Source organism: Manduca sexta, chromosome 10 (genome assembly GCF_014839805.1).
Source record: "Manduca sexta isolate Smith_Timp_Sample1 chromosome 10, JHU_Msex_v1.0, whole genome shotgun sequence".
Taxonomy (NCBI): domain Eukaryota; kingdom Metazoa; phylum Arthropoda; class Insecta; order Lepidoptera; family Sphingidae; genus Manduca; species Manduca sexta.
The window spans coordinates 9,852,938-9,880,366 of NC_051124.1; the positions used below are offsets into that span (position 1 = coordinate 9,852,938).

The window sequence follows — 27,429 nt, forward strand, 5'->3', positions numbered from 1 at the left end:
TAAAAACAAATATCCAAAGTAAAAGGATTAAAAAAATAAAGTGTCAAAATGTTAAATATGGCTGCTTTGTGTTCGTCATGTTTTGTGTCGTATTTAACGTGAATTTAATAAATAAAATGAAAAATGAGTACTACAAATAATTAAATAAAATAAATTGTGACGGCCCCAACTAATTTGTAGTCTAATACACAAAGTTAAAATGCCGAAACTCAACATGTCAGTGGACAAGGCTATAGAAATGAAAAGCAATGAGATCGATAAAAGCAAACGTCGTCATAAAACTGACGACACTATTATTGCGACAGCGGTAACGAATAGTTGTGAAGATACATCGCAATACGCGAAGATGGAGATGGCGGATGAAAGTGCAGGAAAGCCTACAGAGTTGATCCTTCAAGGCAACTCTCATCTGATGTCGAGTACTACCAGTAGTTTGGCCGATACCCCCGGTGATTCAGGTGTTTTGTGTTTAGATAGTGAAGCGTCAGAGGCGACGAGCCAAGCGCTCATGTCCCACAGCCTTGTCGGCGCCGAGGAACTGACCTGCGACAGTATATACGACGCACCGCCTTCCTGTTCACAGGATATGATCAAAAGCTCAACCAGCAGCATAATGACCCGCAGCGACATAGACAACCAGAACATAGGAGCTCCCGACGACATCGTCCCCGAGTTACTCATAGAAACAAAGAAATTATCTCCATACGAAAACTTGCCAGATGTAGTGTTAAAAGCATTAGAAAGTGAAAAGGTTACAGAGGAAACTAGAAAGCCCGCCTTACGGACATGTGAACCAAAGAAGTCTCTCTCTGAAGATATTGTGTACAGGAGGAGATGTAGGAAAAAACAACAAAATGCCCAAGGGTCTCAGAAGAAGCGTGTGTCATTCCACGAAGATATACTGAACAATACTAAAACAGACAATATACATATAGAAAGAGGATTCATTTCATACAGGCCTGATAGTTCTTACTGTGATAGGTTTAGGCAAAAGAATAATATTGTGGCTGATCGTTTTTCGTGGTGTGCGTCTGGAGACAGATCACCAAAGTATGCAGCTGATGTGGCTCAACAGACAATGTCTGACATCCTCACTTATGGTGACTCTAAAAATGATAGGAGTGGGATCTTCGAGTACTGTCCAAGCCAGAAGGAACAGAGTCAGACCAATAATGACAAAGACAACAATAATGAACCCCCTAGACCAAACGGCAAACTTTACGGATGTGACTCAAACAGCTCAGATTCTAATTTTAGTTGCGATTCTGAGACATCTTCCAGTGAGTCATCATCCTCACATTCAAATAAAACTGAAACATCCCCTCTTCGCCGTAAGTGTGATAAAGCGCAGAAATCTTACTCCTGTGATGGGTTCGAAAATAATGGACATGTAGCCTTTATGAGAAAAACTTATTTCTCAGAGGCTGACATAGATCAATCCCATGATCGAAGTAAGAAGCCTCTTGAAGTGTCACAAAGTCCCATCACAGTTAAATCTGTATTAAAGAAAAAACGATACATTCCAACCAACATTGTTGAAGAGAAAAAACAAAATAAAAAAGTCTTAAGTTTATTAGATGCCAATAATATTATAGACTCCTTAAAGAATTTCTATAAAAATTTCAATTTCAATTTTACTCCAGAAAAGGGCTTGCCAGAATCTAGTTTAGAGTTGAATAATGTTGTAGAAGCACTGCCTTGTGATGTTAATCAGAATAGGAAATTGTCTAAAAGCCTGGATTCAGGGTTCCAAGTTGAAGATGAGGATGATTTTGTTGAAATAAATCTCAATGGACAATTGGAAGCGGAAAAACCGAAGCAAATTTCGACGCCGTCTAAAAGCGCAGTCGCGGGCGACAGGACGCCAAAGGAAGGGTCGCCGCGGCATAAACTCACGCTAAACATGAAAAATCAAGACAAAAAACCAACCAACAAAGCTGAAGCCTTTCCGCCGCTGAGCAAATATGTTGTTAATTGTGAAAGTACAGTTTACGAGCACAAAGGCGTGTCCTACAGCTACGTTCATGATACATTCCAAACGGCCTTTGATGCGCCCAAAGAGACGTTCGTACCCATACCGGAGTCGACGCCGATCAAAGAAGCGCCGAAGCCGGCTAACAAGACGGAATCGAATTCGAAATTATCGGACGTTGACACGTCGAGCAAAACGTCGACTCCGAAAAGGCAATTCAACAAAAATGTCCAAGATGAAACGGTGCAGAAGAATGGCGTTTCGAAACATCTGTCTTCTCCTAAGAAGCAGAACGTCAATAGGTATAGTCGGAAATCGGCGTCGACCGTGCAGAAAGTGAGCGAGGAGGCAGCGCAGGTGAACAGCGACAACTGCTCCAACACGGACAACTCGACGCTGAAGGGCGCTGAAGAATTCAACGACGAGTTCTTCGACAGTCCGGCGAACCAAAAATTACAATCGAACAAATCGGCGTTACTAAACCGTTACTTGAAAAACGTTTGCCAAAGGAAAGACCTTGAACTCAAAATAAAGAACAATAAGTTCTTTCAAATCAAACTCAAGCTGGAAAAGCGGTTTCCAAGCATCATATATCCTTTCAAAGAGGTGTCGGAGACGTTTCACATTTCCGCCGAGAGAATGTCGCGCCTCATAGACAAAGAGGTGATAGAGAACAAAAGGCTGTCGGTCAGATTGCTGACAGCCAACGAGCCGTCGTACTTTGATAGCTTCGAGGACAATGTCGCCATTGAATGCAACGAGAAGCTCCGGCTGCAGATATTCTCGTACCCCAATGAGACTTTGAACAGGGTAATGCTCTTTTCTTATTGCGTAACACCAATTTGCGCTTTATGAACATTGTTTACAACGCAATATTTTATTACTCTCGTTTCGATACGTGTTCATTTAACTGCCGTTTTTACAACTGGAGCATACTAGCTGATCTGTTTAGACTTAGCCCACAACAGCTATGACAATATAATTGCTTCCAACGACCCATAGATACTATTGATTTTTTTTTATTATGGTTATAAATAAAATAGTAAAACTTTTAATCTTGACCCTGTATAAAAACGAGACAATTGTCTGGCTGTCCCTGCCCACATCTTCGCTTCCGTAAATTTCCCGTAGATTAAACTGCACTTTACCTTCAATATACGCGTCAATAACCTACATATACTAAGATTGAATGAGTAACATGCTACAATTATTATGGTTTATAGTACAGTCAGTCACAAAAGCAGTTGAACTAATTAAAAACTACAAAAACGTTGCTACATATTGACTTCAATCGCAATATTCTATTTTATTTAAGTTAAATAAAGAAAAGCTTGTATATTTTTTTTTCAAGAAAAACATTTGTTGACCCCGACACAAAAGTTTTAAGGCGATTTTAAATTTTAAATATTTTCAGCTACTTTTGTGGCTGACTGTACATAATCTTAGAATAACAAACACATTATATAATTTTAACTTTTTAAAATACGCCATAGGCCTTACAAATATTCAATAGTTCATCCCAATAACTAAAACATTGTTGGCAGATGATGAAAGTCCAATCACCCTACAACATGGACGATGGCTCTTGGACACCACTACTGGTGTTCATCACTGACTACGCCCTGTACGTGGCCAGCGTGAAGCCAGGCGGCACTGAATACGACATATTGTGTCGGTTGCCTCACAACGAGCTTGATGCTATAGCGGTAAGTTGTTATAGATTTGATACATAAACAATTATAATTTTATTTCCTGGTACTGTGAGTCATACCCCCTATTCATAGACGTTTTTTATCTAAGGACGGATCAAAGTTGTGATAATAAGTCTGTTTCTCAGTGCTGACGGCATGACAGCCTTCGCAGTGCTTAGACATAGGGCCGTTGTGATTGGCTAATTTTGTTGAATCTCAATATTAGCCAATCACAACGATCCTATGTCTGCTTCTCAGTGTCGTTGGACACTGAGAAACAAACTTGTTATCACAACATCACTCTGTCCTTAGATAAAAAACGTCTATGAATAACGGGGATAGAGTTTTATTCCGGCGACCAACATACATATTATAAAATGTCCCCTGTCACGTGTTTGAACGCGATGAACTCAAAAACTACTGAACGGATTGCGATAAAATTTGGCATGGGGAGAGTTTGAGACCCTGAAAAGGACAGAGGCTACTTTTTATCCCGGGACAAGCTTTCAAGCGGGCGAAGTCGCGAGCAATAGCTAGTTTGGCTGGTTCGCATTTTATTTCGACTACATTGTATTTTTGAACAGTGTTGAACATCTCATTAGTTTGCCTTACTAAGTTAAAAATACAGACGGTCCAATAACCTTTTAGTTCAACACATTAAAACAGGTGACTCGTTGGTCATTCGCTTTTCTTAATACAAGAGTGCAAGGTGATACTAGAAAAGCTAATGACCCATTTATTACAATGTTTTGTCGCCTTACGTCGTATGTTATAAGAATTTGAGACATAACATTCGTTTATGAATGAGATCATCCTTAATCACGCTTTGTCACTGAGGTCGATTACTTTTGAGTAAATCATTTGTACAGATTTGTCAATTTCGTATATACAATATGAGTTTTTACATTAAATTTTTTCCTTTGAATATTGTACAGGCGTACAACAGGTGTAGGGATGTCCACTTTTTGCACAGTGGAAATAAACGATATCTTAATCATATCTTCATGTAAGAAAGGCAATTGGTCTGAAATGATTATAAGCAAACAGCTTTTCCTCGCGGCTTCACCCGCGTGAAGCAGTTTTCCGGGATAATTTTTTTTCCGACATACTTGATATTTATCGTGATATTTTGACCAAATTACATTAAATCTTTATAAATTGTAGCCTATGAGTTATTGTGATATATAACCAATATTACTGTAAAGTTTCATCATAATCCGTTCAGTAGATTTTTTTTTCGTGAAAGAGGAACCAATATACATCCATAACACATATACATATATCCTCACCAACTTTCGCATTTATAATATTGGTGGGATATTCTTTCAACAGTGGACAGAGACAGGCTGATTGATTGATTGAATATTCTTTTAAATAGTAGCTATAAGGTTTTGTCAACCCCACATACGAGTGGGATAAGGGTACATAATAAGAACTCTTGCTATATTTACAATAAGGTACAAATTGGTGTATCACATAATAAATAGAAAAAACATTGGTATCATACATTTATGACTAAGGTATATTGTGATTGAGTAATCTCTGTTTATACTTAGTTAATTATGATAATGTTTGTGCGACCTCGTCGTTTGTTTTGTTAAGGTTATTTATAGTAGAAGTCATTGAAAGTTTCATTTGATATCTTTACTTCTATACTATTATACTAGCTTTTGCCCGCGGCTCCGCCCGCGTTATAAAGTTTTTCAGGCTAAAGATTTCCGTTATAAAAGTAGTAGTTTCCCGGGAGCCTATGTTCTTCCCAGGGTCTCAAACTGTCTCCATACCAAATTTCATCTTAATACGTTGGGTAGTTTTTGAGTTTAACACGTTTAGGCAGACGGATGCAGCGGGGGACTTTTGTTTTATAATATATTTTTTAGAACTTTTTAAGAGGAACAATCCCGTCATACATCATTGTTGCATAACTTTAACCGTTTACGCAGCGCACGCAACGGACACTCTCAAAACTAATAAATTGTCCCCGTTTTTGCAACATGTTTCATTACTGCTCCGCTCCTATTGGTCATAGCGTGATGATATATAACTAAAAGCACTCCACAAACAAAGGGCTATCCAACGCAAAAATATTTTTTAAATTTGGACCGGTAGTTCCTGAGATTAGCTTTTACTGCTCCGCTCCTATTGGGTATAGCGTGATGATATATAGCCTATAGCGCTCCACGAACAAAGGGCTATCCAACGCAAAAAGATTTTTTTCAGTTTGGGCCGGTAGTTCCTGAGATTAGCCATTACTGCTCCGCTCCTAATGGGTATAGCGTGATGATATATATATAGCCTATAGCACTCCACGAACAAAGGGCTATCCAACGCAAAAAGATTTTTTCAGGTTGGACCGGTATTTCCTGAGATTAGCCATTACTGCTCCGCTCCTATTCGGTATAGCGTGATGATATATAGCCTATAGCACTCCACGAATAAAGGGCTATCCAACGCAAAAGAATTTTTCAATTTGGACCGGTATTTCCTGAGATTAGTCATTACTGCTCCGCTCCTATTCGGTATAGCGTGATGACATATAGACTATAGCACTCCACGAACAAAGGGCTATCCAACGCAAAAAGAATTTTTCAGTTTGGAGCGGTATTTCCTGAGATTGGCCATTACTGCTCCGCTCCTATTGGGTATAGCGTGATGATATATAGCCTATAGCGCTCCACGAACAAAGGGCTATCCAACGCAAAAGATTTTTTCAGTTTGGGCCGGTAGTTCCTGAGATTAGCCATTACTGCTCCGCTCCTAATGGGTATAGCGTGATGATATATATATAGCCTATAGCACTCCACGAACAAAGGGCTATCCAACGCAAAAAGAATTTTTCAGTTTGGACCGGTATTTCCTGAGATTAGCCATTACTGCTCCGCTCCTATTCGGTATAGCGTGATGATATATAGCCTATAGCACTTCACGAACAAAGGGCTATCCAATACAAAATGATTTTTTTAGTTCGAACCGGTAGTTCCTGAGATTAGCCATTACTGCTCTGCTCCTATTGGGTATAGCGTGATGATATATAGCCTGTAGCACTCCACGAACAAAAGGCTATCCAACGCAAAAAGAATTTTTCATTTTAGACCGGTAGTTCCTGAGATTAGCCATTACTGCTCCGCTCCTATTGGGTATAGCGTGATGATATTATAGCCTATAGCACTCCACGAACAAAGGGCTATCCAACGCAAAAAGAATTTTTCAGTTCGGACCGATAGTTCCTGAGATTATTCATTACTGCTCCGCTCCTATTGGGTATAGCGTGATGATATATAGCCTATAGCACTCCACGAACATAGGGCTATCCAACGCAAAAAGAATTTTTCAGTTTGGACCAGTAATTCCTGAGATTTGCGCGTTCAAACAAACAAACAAACAAACTCTTCAGCTTTATATAATAGTATAATAGTATAGATAAAGCTGAAGAGTTTGTTTGTTTGAACGCGCTAATCTCAGGAACTACCGGTTCAAACTAAAAAAATCTTTTTGTGTTGGATAGCCCTTTGTTTCTGGAGTGCTATAGGCTATATATCATCACGCTTTGGCCAATAGGAGCGGAGCAGTTATGAAACATGTTGCAAAAACGGGGAAAATTTATTAGTTTTGAGAGCTTCTGTTGCGTGCGCTGCGTAAACGGTTAAAGTTATGCAACAATGATATATGACGGGATTGTTCCTCTTAAAAAGTTCTACAAAAATATATAATAAAACAAAGTCCCCCGCTGCGTCTGTCTGCTTGAACGTGTTAAACTCAAAAACTACCCAACGTATTAGGACAAAATATGGTATGGAGACAGTTTGAGACCCTGGGAAGAACATAGGTTCCCGGGAAAATACTTATATAGCGTGACTTTTATAACGGAAAATTTTAGCCCGAAAAACTTTATAACGCGGGCGGAGACGCGAGCAAAAGCTAGTAGTAAATAAGCCTGGTTAACTGCCAATCATCGTGAAATGCACTACTACGCGTAACATGAGGCAGTGGCGGATTTACCAGTAGGCTGAGTAGGCTGGAGCCTAGGGCGGCAAAGTTGGCCCCATAAAGATTTTTTTTGTCTTAGAGAAATAAAAAATAAATAAATACCTAAATGTTACTAGGTTTCACCATTCAACTTAAGGCCTTATTGTTAATGTTGAATCTGGAATAAAATCTAGCAATAGTTATCATGCTTCAGCAAAAATTACATTTCTCTAGTTACCAAACTTTACTTATTGGAAATTCAAAAATTGTACTTCCTTCAAAAACCATTAAAAACCAAAAAATAATTTAACATTACTTCCTTATGTTTACACGAATGTTAGAAATTGAAATAAAACTATTTTGTGGATTTTATCGCGGTGTTTATAGTATAACTAGCGACCCGCCCCGGCTTCGCACGGGTGCAATGCTGATACTAAATACACTACAGAAAAACTGTGAACGTTGTATATAAAAACATAGCGGCCCGCTCTGGCTTCGCACGGGTATAACATAACAAAATAACAGTATTTCTCCTCTATTTAATAATTATTATACATATAAACCATCCTCTTTAATCACTCTATCTATTAAAAAAACCGCATCAAAATCCGTTGCGTAGTTTTAAAGATTTAAGTATACAAAGGGACAGAGAAAGCGACTTTGTTTTATACTATGTAGTGAAACGGCTCAAATGGGCCGACATAATTGTGTCCACTGTTAACAGTTATTCATCTATCAGTGAACTCCATACAGACCATACTCCACTTACCATCAAGTGTATATCATCACTGCCATAAAAAAAATACAACACATTTAACAACCAACAGGAAAGTCACGAGTAACTGTAATTTGACACGCTAATGTTTAGTGTAATTACAATATCATATTCGAGATAATTAATTTTCCTCTTTGTTTATTATAAATTAAATACGCGTGTAATAATAAAATATTATAAATTAGAAAGTTGTTATTATAATTTCGTTTATGGGATGTTTTAAGATTAAATAATAATATCAGCCCTGTATTATATACCGTCCCACTGCTGGGCGCGGGCCTCCTGTATTACTGAGAGGGGTTAGGTCTTAGTCCACCACACTGGGCTAGTGCGGATTGGTAGATTCCACACACCCTCAAAATTCCTATAGAGAACTTCTCAGGTATGCAGGTTTCCTCGCGATGTTTTCCTTTTCCGTAAAAGCAAGCGATGATTCACAAAAAATAAACACATTAGTTTAGAAAACTCTGAGATTACTAGTAGAATATGCACAGTAACAAAGCGACAAGAAAATAATCATACTACATCCACAATTTAACACTCTTCCCACCACTTCAGGAACAAAACATAACTGCTTGTTGGTAGCAGGATTTATTTTATATCCGCTCGGATAGCGACCACCGTACACCCGAGTGTTAAAACCCGCCATAGAAGCCCACGTAAGTGTCGCGTTCCGGGTTCAGCCTGTGTATATCCGGTTCTTACATGCCGGCATAATTGTGTCGACTACCGAGGGGTAATCAACTCTCGTCATTCGACATTCTATTGGAACCCACTTCACTTACCATCAGGTGCTGTGGGCTCACTTAGCCTTGCTCGTGTAAACAAAAAAACACATAACTGTAATTCTTTGTTCTCAGGTGGGTCCAGAAGGTCAATACATCCAGATAATAGACATCGCGGGGAACATAGCGTGCTCCGTGGTGACTGGGGAGGCGTCGCTCGGCGCCCGGCTCGCGTCGTCGCTCGAGTGGAGCGCCAGGACTTCGCCCCTGCGCATACAGCGCCCGCCTGCGATGATACCGCTCGGATGTAGGGAACTCGCCGCGGCTGTGGCAAGGAAACGATTCGAGAAGCGGGTGAGTGAGCTTCTTTTGGTGTTTAAAAAAATATATATAGAATTTTTTTATTTATTTTTTTTAAACGATTTAGATTAACTTCTATCCTAATTCCATTTTTGTATTGAGAACAAAAAGAATTGGTATCATTATGACAGGAAATTATTTAAATGTTAATATTACTATCTATGATTATATTAAAAAAGAATGCGGTAATATCCGTTTCTTTTTATTTTGATGTCATCTATAAGTAGCTTTGAACTCGTGACGTATATAAATGCACGAAATAAAAATATGCACGCTTTACCCGCAGTGTTGTGAAGTTCGACAACATTGCGTGCTATCTGCGTTTTGAAGTTTGACTTTAGCAATTTTGTCATTGACTCACTATTGAGACAAAAGTGAAAACACGCAAATTGTTACAATGTGAATATTAAAAAACATTTGTGTTTATGTACTTTCTACGACTGTTCGACCCATCTGATAACTGGAGTGATTATAATTAATTAAAATATTCATGAAAATATATTCATTATTCACTTTTCAATCTAGTTTAATGTGAGATTTGCGGATGCTTTTTTTGTAGAACAAGGCATTTATATAATTATATTTCCATAAAGCCTATAGCACACTGAAGTAATCCATGTTGATTCATGTTAAATAAATTCCATACAGTCATTTTGATGTTGCGTTACTAAACGAAACCACATGAGCGCTCATCTTCTAAAAAACACATGATAAAATAAGCCCTTCGAACCGTAGGTGTAGAATAAAAAATTAAGTTTCGAACAAAAAATAAAAAGTAAAAAAAGTAATGTTAGTTTTACGCACCCTAAACCCACTGTTCCTTCAGTCAGAAATAAACTCATGGACACATCATATGCGCACTATATACTATTAAGTGATTTATTAACGCAATGTAAAAATGACCTCTATACTAGTGACAAGTAAAATAAAACAATGATCAACTTACACAATTGTACGTGTGGGGTTTTGTTAGCGGCTAACAATTCCCAATAATATAAAATTATTAATAATATGATTCAATGCATACCTTTTTTAACAACCTTTGCTGTTATGAGCCAGCTTCGAAAAAGAGGCAGTCGGTCCTAGCAAAGAGAATTACAGTATTCGGCAATATAATCAGCAATACATATCACTCATTGATTTCATACATACATAATCAGTAAATTCCCATTTCGTTGAGTCTCATCTCTGTTATATTTAAATAACATTTTGCGTTAATTTATAGATTTTCTTCAACAGCTCAATTTACTGTTGAGTTTTTCATATTTACTGCTGAGTATTTGAGGCTATTCCGATAGTGTCTCTTACTTCTTGATACCCACTAAATAAGATTATAATCTCATGGTTATAATTATATAATATTCATTGCAGGGTAATATTTGTGTCAAGAGAATTGCTCTCTTATATAAAATGCCACAGTCAATCAATTAAATCATTGATTTGCAAAGTGGGGGGCGCGCCCCCTAAGGGAGGCGTGAGGACATGTAAAGGAGGCGTTAATGTAGATCTCCTCAATTAATTTCTACCCTCGGGACCAGTACTTTTTCTGGATGAAGGGTACCATATGTCCTTCCATAGCTCTGGCGTTTTATTAAAATTTTATGATCATCAGTTAAAGTAGCTGTGTAAGCGTAACAAATAAACAAAATTACTTTCATATTATTAATTATGATACTTGGTAAGTCCCCTGGATTCTTCTTTTTTGCATAAAAGAAAAGGGATGGCTAGGGTATTTCTTTTTAGGAGGTGACAATGTTCTGTAGAGGAAAACTGGGAACTCCTGAATTAAATAATTCAACTTATGTTGCGGTTTTTCTTACGTCAATGTGGTTTATATTCGAAAATAACCACGTTACTCATTATTTTATTATCACATGAGGTATTTGTATAGTATTGTGGCAATTTCTGCGCGAGAGTGCCCCACATTTAATATGAATGTAAATTACAATAGGTTGTTTATTTCATATATCAATGTTATGTAAAATCCTTTTAATGAAATCACAGGAAGTTTGTGTTTAGGGAAATACCTAATACGAAATATTTGATTTGTTACAAGCGAGTAATTGCACCTTATTATCGCTACAAGGAATAAACGCAAATTATGTAAACAATATAATGGAGTTGATTAGTATGAAGGGACTGTCTTGGCTACGTAATAATGTTGCGTGCGTGGTACGACCACATCTCTGAAGTCTTGGGTTCGAATCGAAAAGTAGTTAAAGGTAAGAAAGAAGTATTAGTAGAAATTTGGATAGCGCAAATATTCTTCACTGAAAAAGGAAGAATTATTTTATAATAATATGACTACCTTGGTGGCGAAGTTGTATTGCGATAATGCACTGCTGAGGTCTCGGGTTCCCGGGCTAGGCAAAGTAATATTGGAATTTTTCTACTCAATATCAGCCTGGAGTATGTCCTCGATATGGCGATAGGCTTGCCCCTATCACATCATGGGATGGACACGCACGGCGAGAAGTAGGTGCACCAATTTGTGCTGGTGGTAGGACATATTTTATATCCACCTGGATAGCGACCACTATACACTAAAAGTTTAAACCCGCCATAATGGCCCACGTGAGTTTGTCGCGTTTTGGGATCGGCCTGTGTATATCCGGTTCCAACAGGCCGGCACAATTATGTCGACTGTCGAGAGGTAATCATCTCTCGTCAGCCGACATTCTATTAGCGACCACTCCATTTACCATCAGGTGCAGTAATTGCCATTCCGGTATTAAAAAAATTCGCCTCTTCCTACCTCTATGGTGATAAAAGGCGTCAGTATACACTCGTGGGTCCTCTCTGGTTTGCCGGCAAACCTGACAGCTACATGACATTACGCGTGTCACGGAAAAATAACCTTATTATGTAGTATATAAGGTTATATTCCCGTGACACACGTAAATGTCAATGTAGCTGTCATGTTTGCCGGCAAACCAGAGAGGACCCACGAGTCAATATGACTGTGTTACTTGTTTAGATACCGCAAATCCTGTACTACGGGCGCGCGTGCTCCGGCGACGCGGGCGACAGGCTCATCGAGGCGCCCGGGGCCTTCGCGCCGCCGCTCGAGGGCTACCTCATGTGCAGGACCGACCGAAGCCGACGGTTCGAGCCGTGCTACTTTTTACTCAGGTATGTAGTACTGGACACAATAAGACTTAACATCTCATGTCTCAGGATGGCGAGAGCAGGGGAATACCATGTGGTATCAAAGTTATTTTGGTTTTTAATAACACTCTTATTATGTTTTATGTTTAACAGCATTGCATATTTTATAAAATCAACCACGGACACCAATGGTCCAATCCAAAAGGGGCCTCGAGGGGCACAGGGGAGAGGAGGGCTGCCTCTCTTAAAACGTCAGCTGTCACACTTGGCAGCTGACACTTCTACCTGACAATTGCAGAACCACAGACTCAACCATACTATATACCAAACGATACTTTGTAATTCAAGGTGTTGGATGGTGTTTCTTCTGTTTATGAGCGGTCGTGTCGTTTAATATCAGGCAAACGGCAAGCTCGTCTCGTCGTTCAAAGCAATAAAAACAAATATGTTTCATACTATCTATAGCTCCTTTTGTGCAGTGGTCTTACATACTTACATACTTGGGAACCGGAGTTTTGGGGTGGCGGATTCGATTCCCGATTTGTGTGATTACAAGATGTGCATAATTTTCTCTCTAAAACTGTTGAAACACATCGGTTCCGTCTAACCGGTTTATTCTCCAAACCTGTTGAGTATTCGTGTCTCAAGGTGACGATTGCTTCATCAAACACAATGTCAAGTTCATGTATTATGATGGTATTCTCTAATGACCGTAACTTGTTTGTTGGAAACTTGTTTTCACATCTGCATACTAATTTATAATGGAATTAATGTGTATTATTTAGTGCAATATTTTTGATTTTGATATCTTATGTCTCCTTAGTTTTAAACAATAGTAATGTAGTTAATTGAAGAGTCTTTATTTACCAGTTTTTGATTTTTATATATTTGTTCTTAATTTACCGCTTTTAATTTTTTTTTATCTTCGTTTATTTAAAATATTCTAAACCTCGCCAACGTTCAAATCCCACAGGGCCGGAGTCCTGCACTGGGGCCCGCACTCCCCCGACGGGTCCCCGCTGCCTCACAACATCGCGCTGCGGTCGGCGGTGGGCGTGCGGCGCCACTTGGACTCCTCCCGCCGCCCGCACTGCTTCGAGATCGCGCTCAACGACTCCTCACGACTGCTGCTGGCCGCGCCTGATGATGCCACGGCGTCATCGTGGCTGCAGTCGCTGCTGCTTCATGCCGCGCAGGTTGGTGAAGAATTTTTTAGGGGTTTAGGTAACCTCATGCTCTACTGCCTCAGGAATTCAACATGGTTAGTGTTGGATTCCCGCATGTGCCTATAATTCTCCGTTGTCTGCACCGGGAGGTAACTGCTAATGGGATACTGGTACCTCCCGGCTTAGCACCAACGGGGACCCATGTGTGGAGGAAAGGGTTGGAGGTGTGAAGTGGGAAAAGGGGGAGGATGGTGAAGAAGTGGGTGAAGTTGTATGTAGACTACAAGTCTACATACAACTTTGTAGCTCCCTTTGTCCAGTGGCGGCATAAAGGGCTATTTGTCAGAAGGTACTGGGTCTGGATCTGGATTCTAAGTTGAGCAAAACTTTTTAACTAGATTCGCCCTGCACTAGACTCAAAGGGTGGGGTCCCCTGGCAGCCGGCCTGCTGAAAAACCTAAATCAAATAATTTCTACAACATGTTTAAAGGTGGCTTGCGCCGACCAATTATATATTTACGACTAAACATGAAATTTTAAGGAATATTAAAGTTATGAATATTTTTAGCTATTTAAAACCGTGCAACACATATTTTATTGCAAGACTATACATGACAATTGGTTATATTGAACTAGGTGATGCTCGCAACTTCGTTCATGTGAAAAGCCTTCGCGTCACAAAAGTCTGTTCATAGTGCCACGTGAAAGTGATTAAAAAATCCATTATGTTTCATGGTAAAAAAAATACCACGATAAAAAGTAATCTATGTATCAATCCACAACACGATCAACCGTATGCCTAATTTCATCAAAATCCATTCAGGTGTTTCTTAATTTACTACTAGCTATACATGTTCTACTAACATCTATACATGTTTATAAGCTTTCACATTTACTTGACTCCAGGCCCTGGAAGAGAAAGACGGCACGAAGAAGCTGGACCCTCGCGCGGGCCAGCCGCCGCCCGCCTGCACCGTGCTGGTGACGCCGCACGAGGTCATCAGTCTTCGCGACACCCTCGACCTCGCCTTCGTCGCCGGCGCAGCCGCCTACCTCAAGGACAGGGGGTCGGAGTCGCTGCTCAAAGGTAATGCCATTTATTTGGGAGGAATTTCATGTGTACAGGGTGTTCCATTTTCAATATCTATAGGAGGATGTTGAATTGATTAAAAATTGTGCTGATTAAAACTTTAAAAATAACGTAACAGCAGAGTAAAAATAGACAATAAGCACCAGAGATATTAAATACGCCCTTTTTACTTGAAATAGTCATAATAAAGACTGAAACTAAATATAGATTTACACCCATAAACTTACCCATGAGATTAAAACTATAAAGTCAAAGTTATAACATCTAAACCCCCCTGTGACCATGAAGGCTGCAAAGTCTTCGAAACGTCGACGTCGGCAGATAATTATAATTAGTTTTATTTGAAAGATAAAATTATTGGTTTTTATTTTACAGAATACATAGAAGAAATGAGGACAGACATAGAGATACTGGCGTGCGGTTCCATAAAGAACTTGACAGCGTTCAAAATACCCGACACGGATGAAAACTGGTGCTGCTTGGTAAGTGACAACCCTGATTTCAGCTTATTGTTTAAGTTTATATATGTATGTTATGTCTACTATGTTGTTATTATTTATATATAATTTGCACCTAACGCTTCTGCACGATCCTAAGGTTGACTGAAAACATGCCTGTTGTATGAAGTCCGTCATATAATATATTCAATAATATCGGAAATTTGAATGTAGGATTCTTAAGTTTCATAACCATGTTTTCTATCACCGTTCAAGATAATTAATCGATAACTTTAAAAGTCATAGGTGTGTGTCTTAGGTTTTGTTGTATGCGCAGGAGTGGAGTGTATGCGAGGCGCGGGAGCGCGGCGCGGGGCTGGCGCTGTCGCTGGCGAGCGGCGCCGAGCTCGAGCGGCTCATACAGGCGCTCGAGCGGGCCTACGCGCACACCACCGTACGTACCACACGCCGCGCCGCCCATACACACATACACATACACATACATACATCATACGGGGCTGGCGCTGTCGCTGGCGAGCGGCGCCGAGCTCGAGCAGACACATCCGCTCGAGCGGGCCTACGCGCACACCATCGTACGTACCACACGCCGCGCCGCCCATACACACATACACATACACATACATACATCATACGGGGCTGGCGCTGTCGCTGGCGAGCGGCCGCCGAGCTCGAGCGGCTCATACAGGCGCTCGAGCGGGCCTACGCGCACACCACCGTACGTACCACACGCCGCGCCGCCCATACACACATACACATACACATACATACATCATACGGGGCTGGCGCTGTCGCTGGCGAGCGGCGCCGACCTCGAGCGGCTCATACAGGCGCTCGAGCGGGCCTACGCGCACACCACCGTACGTACCACACGCCGCGCCGCCCATACACACATACACATACACATACATACATCATACGGGGCTGGCGCTGTCGCTGGCGAGCGGCGCCGACCTCGAGCGGCTCATACAGGCGCTCGAGCGGGCCTACGCGCACACCACCGTACGTACCACACGCCGCGCCGCCCATACACACATACACATACACATACATACATCATACGGGGCTGGCGCTGTCGCTGGCGAGCGGCGCCGAGCTCGAGCGGCTCATACAGGCGCTCGAGCGGGCCTACGCGCACACCACCGTACGTACCACACGCCGCGCCGCCCATACACACATACACATACACATACATACATCATACGGGGCTGGCGCTGTCGCTGGCGAGCGGCGCCGAGCTCGAGCGGCTCATACAGGCGCTCGAGCGGGCCTACGCGCACACCACCGTACGTACCACACGCCGCGCCGCCCATACACACATACACATACACATACATACATCATACGGGGCTGGCGCTGTCGCTGGCGAGCGGCGCCGAGCTCGAGCGGCTCATACAGGCGCTCGAGCGGGCCTACGCGCACACCACCGTACGTACCACACGCCGCGCCGCCCATACACACATACACATACACATACATACATCATACGGGGCTGGCGCTGTCGCTGGCGAGCGGCGCCGAGCTCGAGCGGCTCATACAGACGCTCGAGCGGGCCTACGCGCACACCACCGTACGTACCACACGCCGCGCCGCCCATACACACATACACATACACATACATACATCATACGGGGCTGGCGCTGTCGCTGGCGAGCGGCGCCGAGCTCGAGCGGCTCATACAGGCGCTCGAGCGGGCCTACGCGCACACCACCGTACGTACCACACGCCGCGCCGCCCATACACACATACACATACACATACATACATCATACGGGGCTGGCGCTGTCGCTGGCGAGCGGCGCCGAGCTCGAGCGGCTCATACAGGCGCTCGAGCGGGCCTACGCGCACACCACCGTACGTACCACACGCCGCGCCGCCCATACACACATACACATACACATACATACATCATACGGGGCTGGCGCTGTCGCTGGCGAGCGGCGCCGAGCTCGAGCGGCTCATACAGGCGCTCGAGCGGGCCTACGCGCACACCACCGTACGTACCACACGCCGCGCCGCCCATACACACATACACATACACATACATACATCATACGGGGCTGGCGCTGTCGCTGGCGAGCGGCGCCGAGCTCGAGCGGCTCATACAGGCGCTCGAGCGGGCCTACGCGCACACCACCGTACGTACCACACGCCGCGCCGCCCATACACACATACACATACACATACATACATCATACGGGGCTGGCGCTGTCGCTGGCGAGCGGCGCCGAGCTCGAGCGGCTCATACAGGCGCTCGAGCGGGCCTACGCGCACACCACCGTACGTACCACACGCCGCGCCGCCCATACACACATACACATACACATACATACATCATACGGGGCTGGCGCTGTCGCTGGCGAGCGGCGCCGAGCTCGAGCGGCTCATACAGGCGCTCGAGCGGGCCTACGCGCACACCACCGTACGTACCACACGCCGCGCCGCCCATACACACATACACATACACATACATACATCATACGGGGCTGGCGCTGTCGCTGGCGAGCGGCGCCGAGCTCGAGCGGCTCATACAGGCGCTCGAGCGGGCCTACGCGCACACCACCGTACGTACCACACGCCGCGCCGCCCATACACACATACACATACACATACATACATCATACGGGGCTGGCGCTGTCGCTGGCGAGCGGCGCCGAGCTCGAGCGGCTCATACAGGCGCTCGAGCGGGCCTACGCGCACACCACCGTACGTACCACACGCCGCGCCGCCCATACACACATACACATACACATACATACATCATACGGGGCTGGCGCTGTCGCTGGCGAGCGGCGCCGAGCTCGAGCGGCTCATACAGGCGCTCGAGCGGGCCTACGCGCACACCACCGTACGTACCACACGCCGCGCCGCCCATACACACATACACATACACATACATACATCATACGGGGCTGGCGCTGTCGCTGGCGAGCGGCGCCGAGCTCGAGCGGCTCATACAGGCGCTCGAGCGGGCCTACGCACACCACCGTACGTACCACACGCCGCGCCGCCCATACACACATACACATACACATACATACATCATACGGGGCTGGCGCTGTCGCTGGCGAGCGGCGCCGAGCTCGAGCGGCTCATACAGGCGCTCGAGCGGGCCTACGCGCACACCACCGTACGTACCACACGCCGCGCCGCCCATACACACACATACACATACACATACATACATCATACGGGGCTGGCGCTGTCGCTGGCGAGCGGCGCCGAGCTCGAGCGGCTCATACAGGCGCTCGAGCGGGCCTACGCGCACACCACCGTACGTACCACACGCCGCGCCGCCCATACACACATACACATACACATACATACATCATACGGGGCTGGCGCTGTCGCTGGCGAGCGGCGCCGAGCTCGAGCGGCTCATACAGGCGCTCGAGCGGGCCTACGCGCACACCACCGTACGTACCACACGCCGCGCCGCCCATACACACATACACATACACATACATACATCATACGGGGCTGGCGCTGTCGCTGGCGAGCGGCGCCGAGCTCGAGCGGCTCATACAGGCGCTCGAGCGGGCCTACGCGCACACCACCGTACGTACCACACGCCGCGCCGCCCATACACACATACACATACACATACATACATCATACGGGGCTGGCGCTGTCGCTGGCGAGCGGCGCCGAGCTCGAGCGGCTCATACAGGCGCTCGAGCGGGCCTACGCGCACACCACCGTACGTACCACACGCCGCGCCGCCCATACACACATACACATACACATACATACATCATACGGGGCTGGCGCTGTCGCTGGCGAGCGGCGCCGAGCTCGAGTGGCTCATACAGGCGCTCGAGCGGGCCTACGCGCACACCACCGTACGTACCACACGCCGCGCCGCCCATACACACATACACATACACATACATACATCATACGGGGCTGGCGCTGTCGCTGGCGAGCGGCGCCGAGCTCGAGCGGCTCATACAGGCGCTCGAGCGGGCCTACGCGCACACCATCGTACGTACCACACGCCGCGCCGCCCATACACACATACACATACACATACATACATCATACGGGGCTGGCGCTGTCGCTGGCGAGCGGCGCCGAGCTCGAGCGGCTCATACAGGCGCTCGAGCGGGCCTACGCGCACACCACCGTACGTACCACACGCCGCGCCGCCCATACACACATACACATACACATACATACATCATACGGGGCTGGCGCTGTCGCTGGCGAGCGGCGCCGAGCTCGAGCGGCTCATACAGGCGCTCGAGCGGGCCTACGCGCACACCACCGTACGTACCACACGCCGCGCCGCCCATACACACATACACATACACATACATACATCATACGGGGCTGGCGCTGTCGCTGGCGAGCGGCGCCGAGCTCGAGCGGCTCATACAGGCGCTCGAGCGGGCCTACGCGCACACCACCGTACGTACCACACGCCGCGCCGCCCATACACACATACACATACACATACATACATCATACGGGGCTGGCGCTGTCGCTGGCGAGCGGCGCCGAGCTCGAGCGGCTCATACAGACGCAGACATATAACTATGTACAGGATGTCTTTAATTTATAATCTTAAATATAAATATTTTTTTTATTTTAAATTATAATACAGTCCGTGCGTAATATGTTCTAAAAACTTTTTGCATACAATTGTTATGCGAAAAAACGTAGGAAACCATGCAGACAAGGTCAACAGCGCTGTGTCAATACAAATGGAATGTGATAAAATAATAAGTTGTTTTGTGTTCATGATACAAAGTAGGAGCGAATGCAATTCAACAATACATCATTCTAACTCTAAAATATTCTAAATATGTTTTCTAGTCGAGTACTTGTATATTTATTGAAAAATACCTATCTTCTTAGTTTAGTAAGCATTAGTATACTCTTAGTTGTGGATTAAATACTCAAGTCAATAGGAATATTTCGTTTTTCAAAATAAAAAATCACACACAATTTGGACGTAATTAACTGCCAAATAAGAGACACAAGCATGACTTCATAATTATACTAGTTTTTGCTCGCGGTTTCGCTCGCGTGAAAGAGATTTTGGGGTTAAATGTGCTGGTATATATTTTCCTAGAATAGAAAGTAGTGTATGTCCGCTAGTTTATGACCAGGACCTCAAACTATCTCGATTACTACCAAATTTCATCGAAATCTGTTGGGTCGTTTTTGAGTTTATTGCGACAGATGCAGCGGGGGTTTTAGTTTAATGATATATAATTTTTGAATTTTTTTTTTTACATATGTACAATTGATGAAAATAAATACATAATGTAATGGTTTGTCCCCAGTGCGAGCCGTTTCCCCTAATGGTGGTGGAAGCGGCGAAGTCAGCGTGCAGCGCCGCGCACGCCAAGTACGACGCCGCCTGGGCGCACATGCTGCCCGCGCAACAGTAAGCACCACCACTCTAGCCAAGCGACATACACGTGCGCGTGCGCAGTGCCACGAGTTCACACCACAGCCGGTTAACGCGCGTTGACTTACCCACGGATTTTATACGTGCATGGCAAAATGACTCCACTGCACTTGATGGTAAATGGAGTGGAGTCCAATAGAATGTCGACTGAAGAGAAACGATTATCCTTCGGTAGTCGACACAATTATGCCGGCCAATTGGAACCGGATATACATAGTCTGATCCCGGAACGCGACACTTACGTGGGCCACTATGGCGTGTTTTAACACCTTGTATACGGTGGTCGCTATCCGGGCGGATATAAAATATATCCTACCACCAGCAAAAATAATACACGTAACTGTGAACTTTAGCGTCGTTTTGGAATCATAGGGTTTTATCATAATGTATTGATAAATAGTTAAATCTAAGTACTCTCTCACTCCAAAGCGACGCTAAGTACGCAATGTGGCTTCTTAAAATGTAGAACAATTAAAACTTAAAGGGAAGAATCTGTCAAGGCTAACCAGATTTATGCCTCTTTTCAATCTAAAAGACAGTATTACAGGAGAGATCACGTATTGAGGCAAGCTGTTTAAGAACATTCCGAATGAGACAACGCGCGTTGATCGCCTGGCACGTGGATGTACTACATCACAACTTGTATAGTACCACGTATATAACTAATAATATTAGAAGAAACAATATTAGGTGCCTATTATGCATAGAAATGTTTTAATAACTTATATCACGAAGACAATGTTTTCATAACTATTGTCAAAAGACTTATTTAGGAAAATAATTATTTTTATTATTTTCCATCACCCTGTATTTCAATAACATCTCGATGTAGTGAACAACCTGTGCATAATAGGCCCATAATGGTCTAAAAGGTGCCAAGATAATTATTTAAGCTGCGTACCACGTATTAACTAAAACATTTTCTGCAGGTCCAAATAGTAGCACTAGCACGAGAGGCCTCCGGCGTGCCTGCGACGAGCATCGTGTAATCCAGCGAATGTATCGAACTAATATTGTTTCAGCGGCTATTTGGCAACCAATTGTTTATACCAGTGGTTCCCAAAGTTGATTGGATCGCAGTACACCTGATAATAACTTCCAAATATTGATAGCCTCTTGGCTGTTAAACTTTTTTAATATTTAATTCAATAATTTTAGTTACTTTTTACGTTTATCAGTCGAAGGTGTTGGCCTGATCGGTCGATGTATTGCCGAATTTTCAGGACCCACTTAATATTCCTTGGCGAAGCATCAGTGGCTCGTGAAATAATAATTTGGGAAATGCTGGTCTAAACGGTAGATAGAAATAAAGCGCTGAAATGCTTCATTATTTTTATACATTCGCTTGATATTTTTTGATGCCGTCAATGGCCGTTGGCTGGTTATTGAATTACAGATTCGATTTTGTTTACGAAGCGGCTTCGATGATATATTTTATTATATTGCCTCTTTGATTTGATGTTATTAGCAGTGGTTTAGAGTTTTTGAAATTGCCGCCATGTTTTTTCCTGGTGTTACCAATTTATAATTTTAAATGTTACTGTAACTGTTTAATTTTAGTAGAAAATTTAAAAATACCTATAGCAGTTTGAAGGCAATGAATCTCATTAATAAAATAATTGTTAGGTTATGATTAATTAAAAACAAATTTGCTTTAACGCTTTAATAAATTACCATTATGACGCAGCTTAAATAATTTGTTTTGTTTTCTTTTTGATGTATACAATTGCAAATATTACTTAATCTTTACAGATATTGATATTTGGTACTGTACGAGACCAAGTCGTTTCATAAATTGTGTACTTACCGCAGTAAAGCTGCACAAGAAATATTGAGCCACGATTTAAAAATTGGTGTGAAGTTGGTTATTGACACCCGATTTTAATAAACGAATCTAATACCAAACTTCAATTCAATGGTAACTATAAACCAATCAGAGAAACTCATCTATAAAGATGTTAAAAGACTGTTATGATTGGCCCATTTTGGCCATCGATCTGAAGTTATTGGAATCGTTTATTATAATGGTCCGTTTTGTATAGTGACAATACTGCCGATCCAACGAGTAAGGTCTTCAATGTGTGCTTAATGTTACAAATAACAACACAATGATAACTTGCATTTAAAATAAGTTAAGTGGGTGTTTGGATCTTTCGCCTGTTGTTTTCGATTGGAGTGCTAAGTACTTACTGTTTGTTTTGTTTTCGTCATATTTTTACTGAAAAGGACTGTTTATGTTTGTGTGTTTGTTTTTACTGTAGACACAAAAAAATATGTATAAAAAATACAAACACAAAAATTGAGAACTTTTGAGGAAATCGGTAAACCTTTTATTACTTTTTTGTTCATCCATAAGGATAATCGTGAAATTGTTTTTTTAATATCAAAAAACGCGTTTCAATTTACGCTCTTTGTCGTCCTACTAAAGTTTGTTTCATTTTGCTCATTGAAAAGTGTCTATTCAGTAAAATAATATGACGAATGCGCAATGCATGTATAAATGACAATTTTTTAAATTGTGGCCCAACTTTCACACCGCATAAAGGTGCTTAAAGGCGAGGGTAAATAATGAATCGACAAGTACTTGTAACACACATGTACATGTAGCAATAAATATAATATACAACGTTATTTAGTGTTGTTTTGTCGAGTATAAAATTAATAATTTGTTGTGTTATAGGTTAATAAAACAAGTCCATTGCGTATGTAGCTATTTTTAATACGTCGGCCAACAAGTCACAATTGATTTACATATTATATCCATTATGTCAGTCGACCAGTTATCGGCGGTCCTACGTATACTAGTATAAGTGCAAAAATACAACTTTACAGGATTGCGATTTAAACAGTCTAAACTTTGTAAATTTACTAAGTTTAGAATGTTTAAATCGCTCTCCTGTAATGTTGTGATTTTGCACTTCGACGGTCCCTACGTAAAGTATTGAATCTGCAAAATTGCATTTTGCAGATTCAATACTTTGCTGAGGGACCGTCGATATTTAAACGTTCCTTATTAAAATGAACTGCATTTATTTAAGACAATAAGGATCGAAGTGCTTATCTCCGTGGTGATATAACACTAAACAAGCGAAGGATATTCGACGGTCACTGCAAAATGCAATTTTGCAGATTCGATACTTTACGTAGGCACCGTCCACTTATACTAGTATACGTAGGACCGGTCGTTATATTGTGTACACCATTCCATACACAATGACTTGTTTCATTAATATAACAAAACGCTTCGTACGTATACCGTTGTGTGAAGTTCTTTGTAAATGAATATTCAAATCACAAATTCTATCTCATAGTAGATCTCTCTTAAATGTAAAATAATATATATAAATCAAAAAGGTATTATCTACGTGTTTTCTCTGATACATTTACGCAGTTATTAGTTTAATCAATTTATCCTCCTGGCGTCTACAGTTAAATGCGATATGCGAAGAATATTTTCTGATATATTAAGTTTTTAACAGATACGTTGTTTATCTCAAAAACATAATATACAGGAAACGTCCAGTCGTAACTGGTTGTGTATAGCTTAACTCGGACGTCAGTTAACTTGTTTAGTAAATAATGAATTATTCATATTCTACTCTATTACCTTAAATACCACAGGATATTTGCCGATCGTTAACAGTACTCGATCTCCAAGTAAACATTTAGACGTTGAACTAGATTGTTAGAATGCTTTTAAATTAATATGTAGATGTTCTCGTACTTCATAGTATTAGGTACAAGATACTCCATTATGATAAAGCTGCGTCCACACTGTTGCGAAACGATCGCCTATCCGATATTCATTTAATAAAAATGTCGGGCCTGAAATGTGTTCGCTGCAATGTGAACGCATCTTAACGAAATTAATAATATAGTAGTACATTGATATGATATTTATTATGATATTTATTAATAAATTTGAATAATATAATTTATGTATGAAACTTGACCAGATAAATTATATTGAGAGCGTCTGTATCGCCTTATATAAAATTTTCTTCGTCCGTATGAAAGAATCTGGGTTGTAAGGCACACCAAGGATGGAATTTATTCTTCGAATTACAACTTACAAGATATTTATTATTTCTTTCAATTGTTTAGAGAGGATTCTAAAATGACATAATTGTGATAATTTATCATATTTATGGTTATTTATTGCAGTATTAATTTCCAGCGAATGACATATTTAATTCTCAAAAATACATTTCGTTGAACAATGAGACATCTGTAGAATATCATAATACATGTGCTAAATAAATATGAGAAAACTCAAGTTAGATTCTTCTTTAAACAATTGATCACTTTTTCTTGTTTCATACTTAAAAATGAATAGGCGTGTGTTTTGGCTGATTGTGATTCCGCGCTATTCTGAGACTTGATATTCGAATGTACGTATCCCTGTAAAAATATCGAATGAATAAACAAACAGTTTCGATTGGTAAGATGTAAATTATTCGATAGTGGTTAGGGATATCGATTGGCAAGTTTTACAGAATAAGGCGTCGTATCGAGTAAAGCTTAGTAGATTTTGTACGTGGAAAAAATTGATGTTTTTTACGTGAACCTTTTGTAGCTTTAACGTTTTAAAGCTACTTTTAATGGTTTTTGTTAATTTTTGTATTAAAAATGTTTGTTTGAATGGTAAATGATCAAACAATCCCGCTGGTTGGGGAAATCTGTAATATCTCAATGTGGCATCACATTATGTGCATTTACCAAACATAAATTTGTTCCCGGCAAAAGCATATATTGTGGCGTCACCTTCTTTTAGTATCCTTTGACTCAATGTCTCAAAGATATGTACCTAAGATGTTTGGCTGCTTTTTAAAATAATTTTAGAACAATTAATCCCAATGGTTGTCTTGCTTATTAAATAGTTGTTACCAAATATATCAAATTCAATATAATATCATTTCATATGTGTATTAGGCCAGTGTATGGGCCGTGTGATATTAATGTATAGTGTAGTATTAGCCGAATATGGACTGTACCTTATCGACGTCTTAACAGCTAACGTATTTAAAAAAAAATATTATAATAATGGAATTTATTATTATTTACGTTTAAATCATCTCAGTGATAATTTTCAAGTCATTTGTCGTATTGTAATAGATGGAATTTTCAGTTTATTTAGTTCAATTGTAATGGAATTTATTTTTTATTTTTGTACGTTTGTATTCGTCATTGGAGGTTATCTTGTATGTTTCCGCGCTTGTGTGTATGTGTATTTGCGCTTCGGACTATTCTTTAACTGTGATTATTGTTTACTATTAAGTTTGTTGTTTACGCATAATAATAGTTTCGATGTTTTTAGCTTTAATGGAATCTTTAAATTACATTTCAAATGAACTGTTTTGTTGCGTATTTGTCTGTGGTTTGTAGTGAACAGTGCAGAGTGTTTTTACTTCGAATGTGAAGTGATCGATTTTTTCTTCATATCGATAAACTATTGTAGTTGTACTGTTAAATGAGGAGGTTTTTATATCGAGTTCTAAAAATACTAATCTGACAATCGATAGAAACTATATCATTTCTAATCGATTGTCGAAAAAACACCCTGTATCTAACTTTAGAAAAGACTCTTAGCATAAAAAAAACGTATCTTTTAGAAGTCTATATTCAGTTACGAATTACTGACTTAGTTATAAAAAAAAATCTATTTTTTTCACGACAGCCCCAATAACATATATATTCTACTGAAAGCATATTTCTCTACACTGTCCGCTACAACGCAGTATTGTAAAAATCATTAAACTATTACATTCTGCTATTTATATTTTATCTAATTGGCTATGATGTTTATTGTTGAATACCAAAATTCTAATGCGACAATATCTTCCGTTTTCAACATAATTGTTAGCTATTATGAAGTATTAATAAGAACAATAATAATGTAACACGCTGTAAGATGTAGATGCTACTTTTTCGGAATCATCAATACAATGTAATTTGTATCCCTCCACGTTATCATTTAGCTGAGTGTCTTTTTGAAATTAAGTTTATGTTGTATATAATATGTTTATTTTTTCTACCATTTCTACTACTTTTGTTTGTGGCAACATTTATTATTTAGACAATATTTATGATCTGTACAATTTGTAATGCTGATTTTATTTATGATTACATTCTGTGCTGTTCTTTTGTGTTGAAAAATCATGATTTCATATAAAGATCTCAATTTGCGTAAGATGTCGAATCATTCCGTATTTTCGAAAGGACACTCGAGTCATTGTAGGATAACATATTGTACAATCGGTAACAAGTCTTGCGCACTCGTCGAAGGAATTGCTCGTCTACTGCGCTAACGGGCTGCGGAGACTCGCGACCGACTGAAGAACTCGAATAGTTAGGCCATTCGAATTATTATCGCTTGACATTATTGTTCATATATACGACGTAATAAATATTTGCGAGAATTTACTTTTTTATTTTCTAAACACTCCCCGTCTTGGTATTTGTGTTTGACTTCATACGTAAACTAGATTATTGCTTCAAATAGTAGAAATAACAGTATATTGGGATAGAAAGTTATCCTTTATCCTTCAGTTACTCAAACAGGACCAAGTTTAATTCACAGTGAAAGAATCTTGAGAAAACAAGATGTGCGTACGTGACTTGAAACAGCTATATATTATTCCTTTCTAATATTTACAGTGAAATCCTGTTCCTATCCTGTTTACATTGAACCTTAAACTTCAG

General features: G+C 41.4%; 1 protein-coding gene across 1 annotated transcript; it reads left to right on the forward strand.

Moving 5' to 3' along the window:
• Positions 1–31: 31 nt before the first annotated feature.
• Positions 32–27,146, forward strand: LOC115446701. Its single transcript, XM_037437306.1, has 9 exons — positions 32–2,782; positions 3,517–3,678; positions 9,265–9,483; positions 12,467–12,621; positions 13,571–13,793; positions 14,670–14,850; positions 15,229–15,335; positions 15,628–15,744; positions 20,600–27,146. The coding sequence occupies exons 1-9, from the start codon at positions 200–202 to the stop codon at positions 20,705–20,707; spliced, it is 3,855 nt and encodes a 1,284-aa protein (XP_037293203.1). The 5' UTR covers positions 32–199; the 3' UTR covers positions 20,708–27,146.
• Positions 27,147–27,429: the final 283 nt, after the last annotated feature.

What these genes read in the sequence shown, in the direction of transcription:
- LOC115446701 (XM_037437306.1), top strand. Translation starts at nt 200, where the DNA reads ATGCCGAAACTCAACATGTCAGTGGACAAGGCTATAGAAATGAAAAGC. An exon ending in GGAAACGATTCGAGAAGCGG is followed by an intron (nt 9,484 to 12,466) that starts GTGAGTGAGCTT and finishes TTACTTGTTTAG; the next exon opens with ATACCGCAAATCCTGTACTA. An exon ending in TGCTGCTTCATGCCGCGCAG is followed by an intron (nt 13,794 to 14,669) that starts GTTGGTGAAGAA and finishes ACTTGACTCCAG; the next exon opens with GCCCTGGAAGAGAAAGACGG.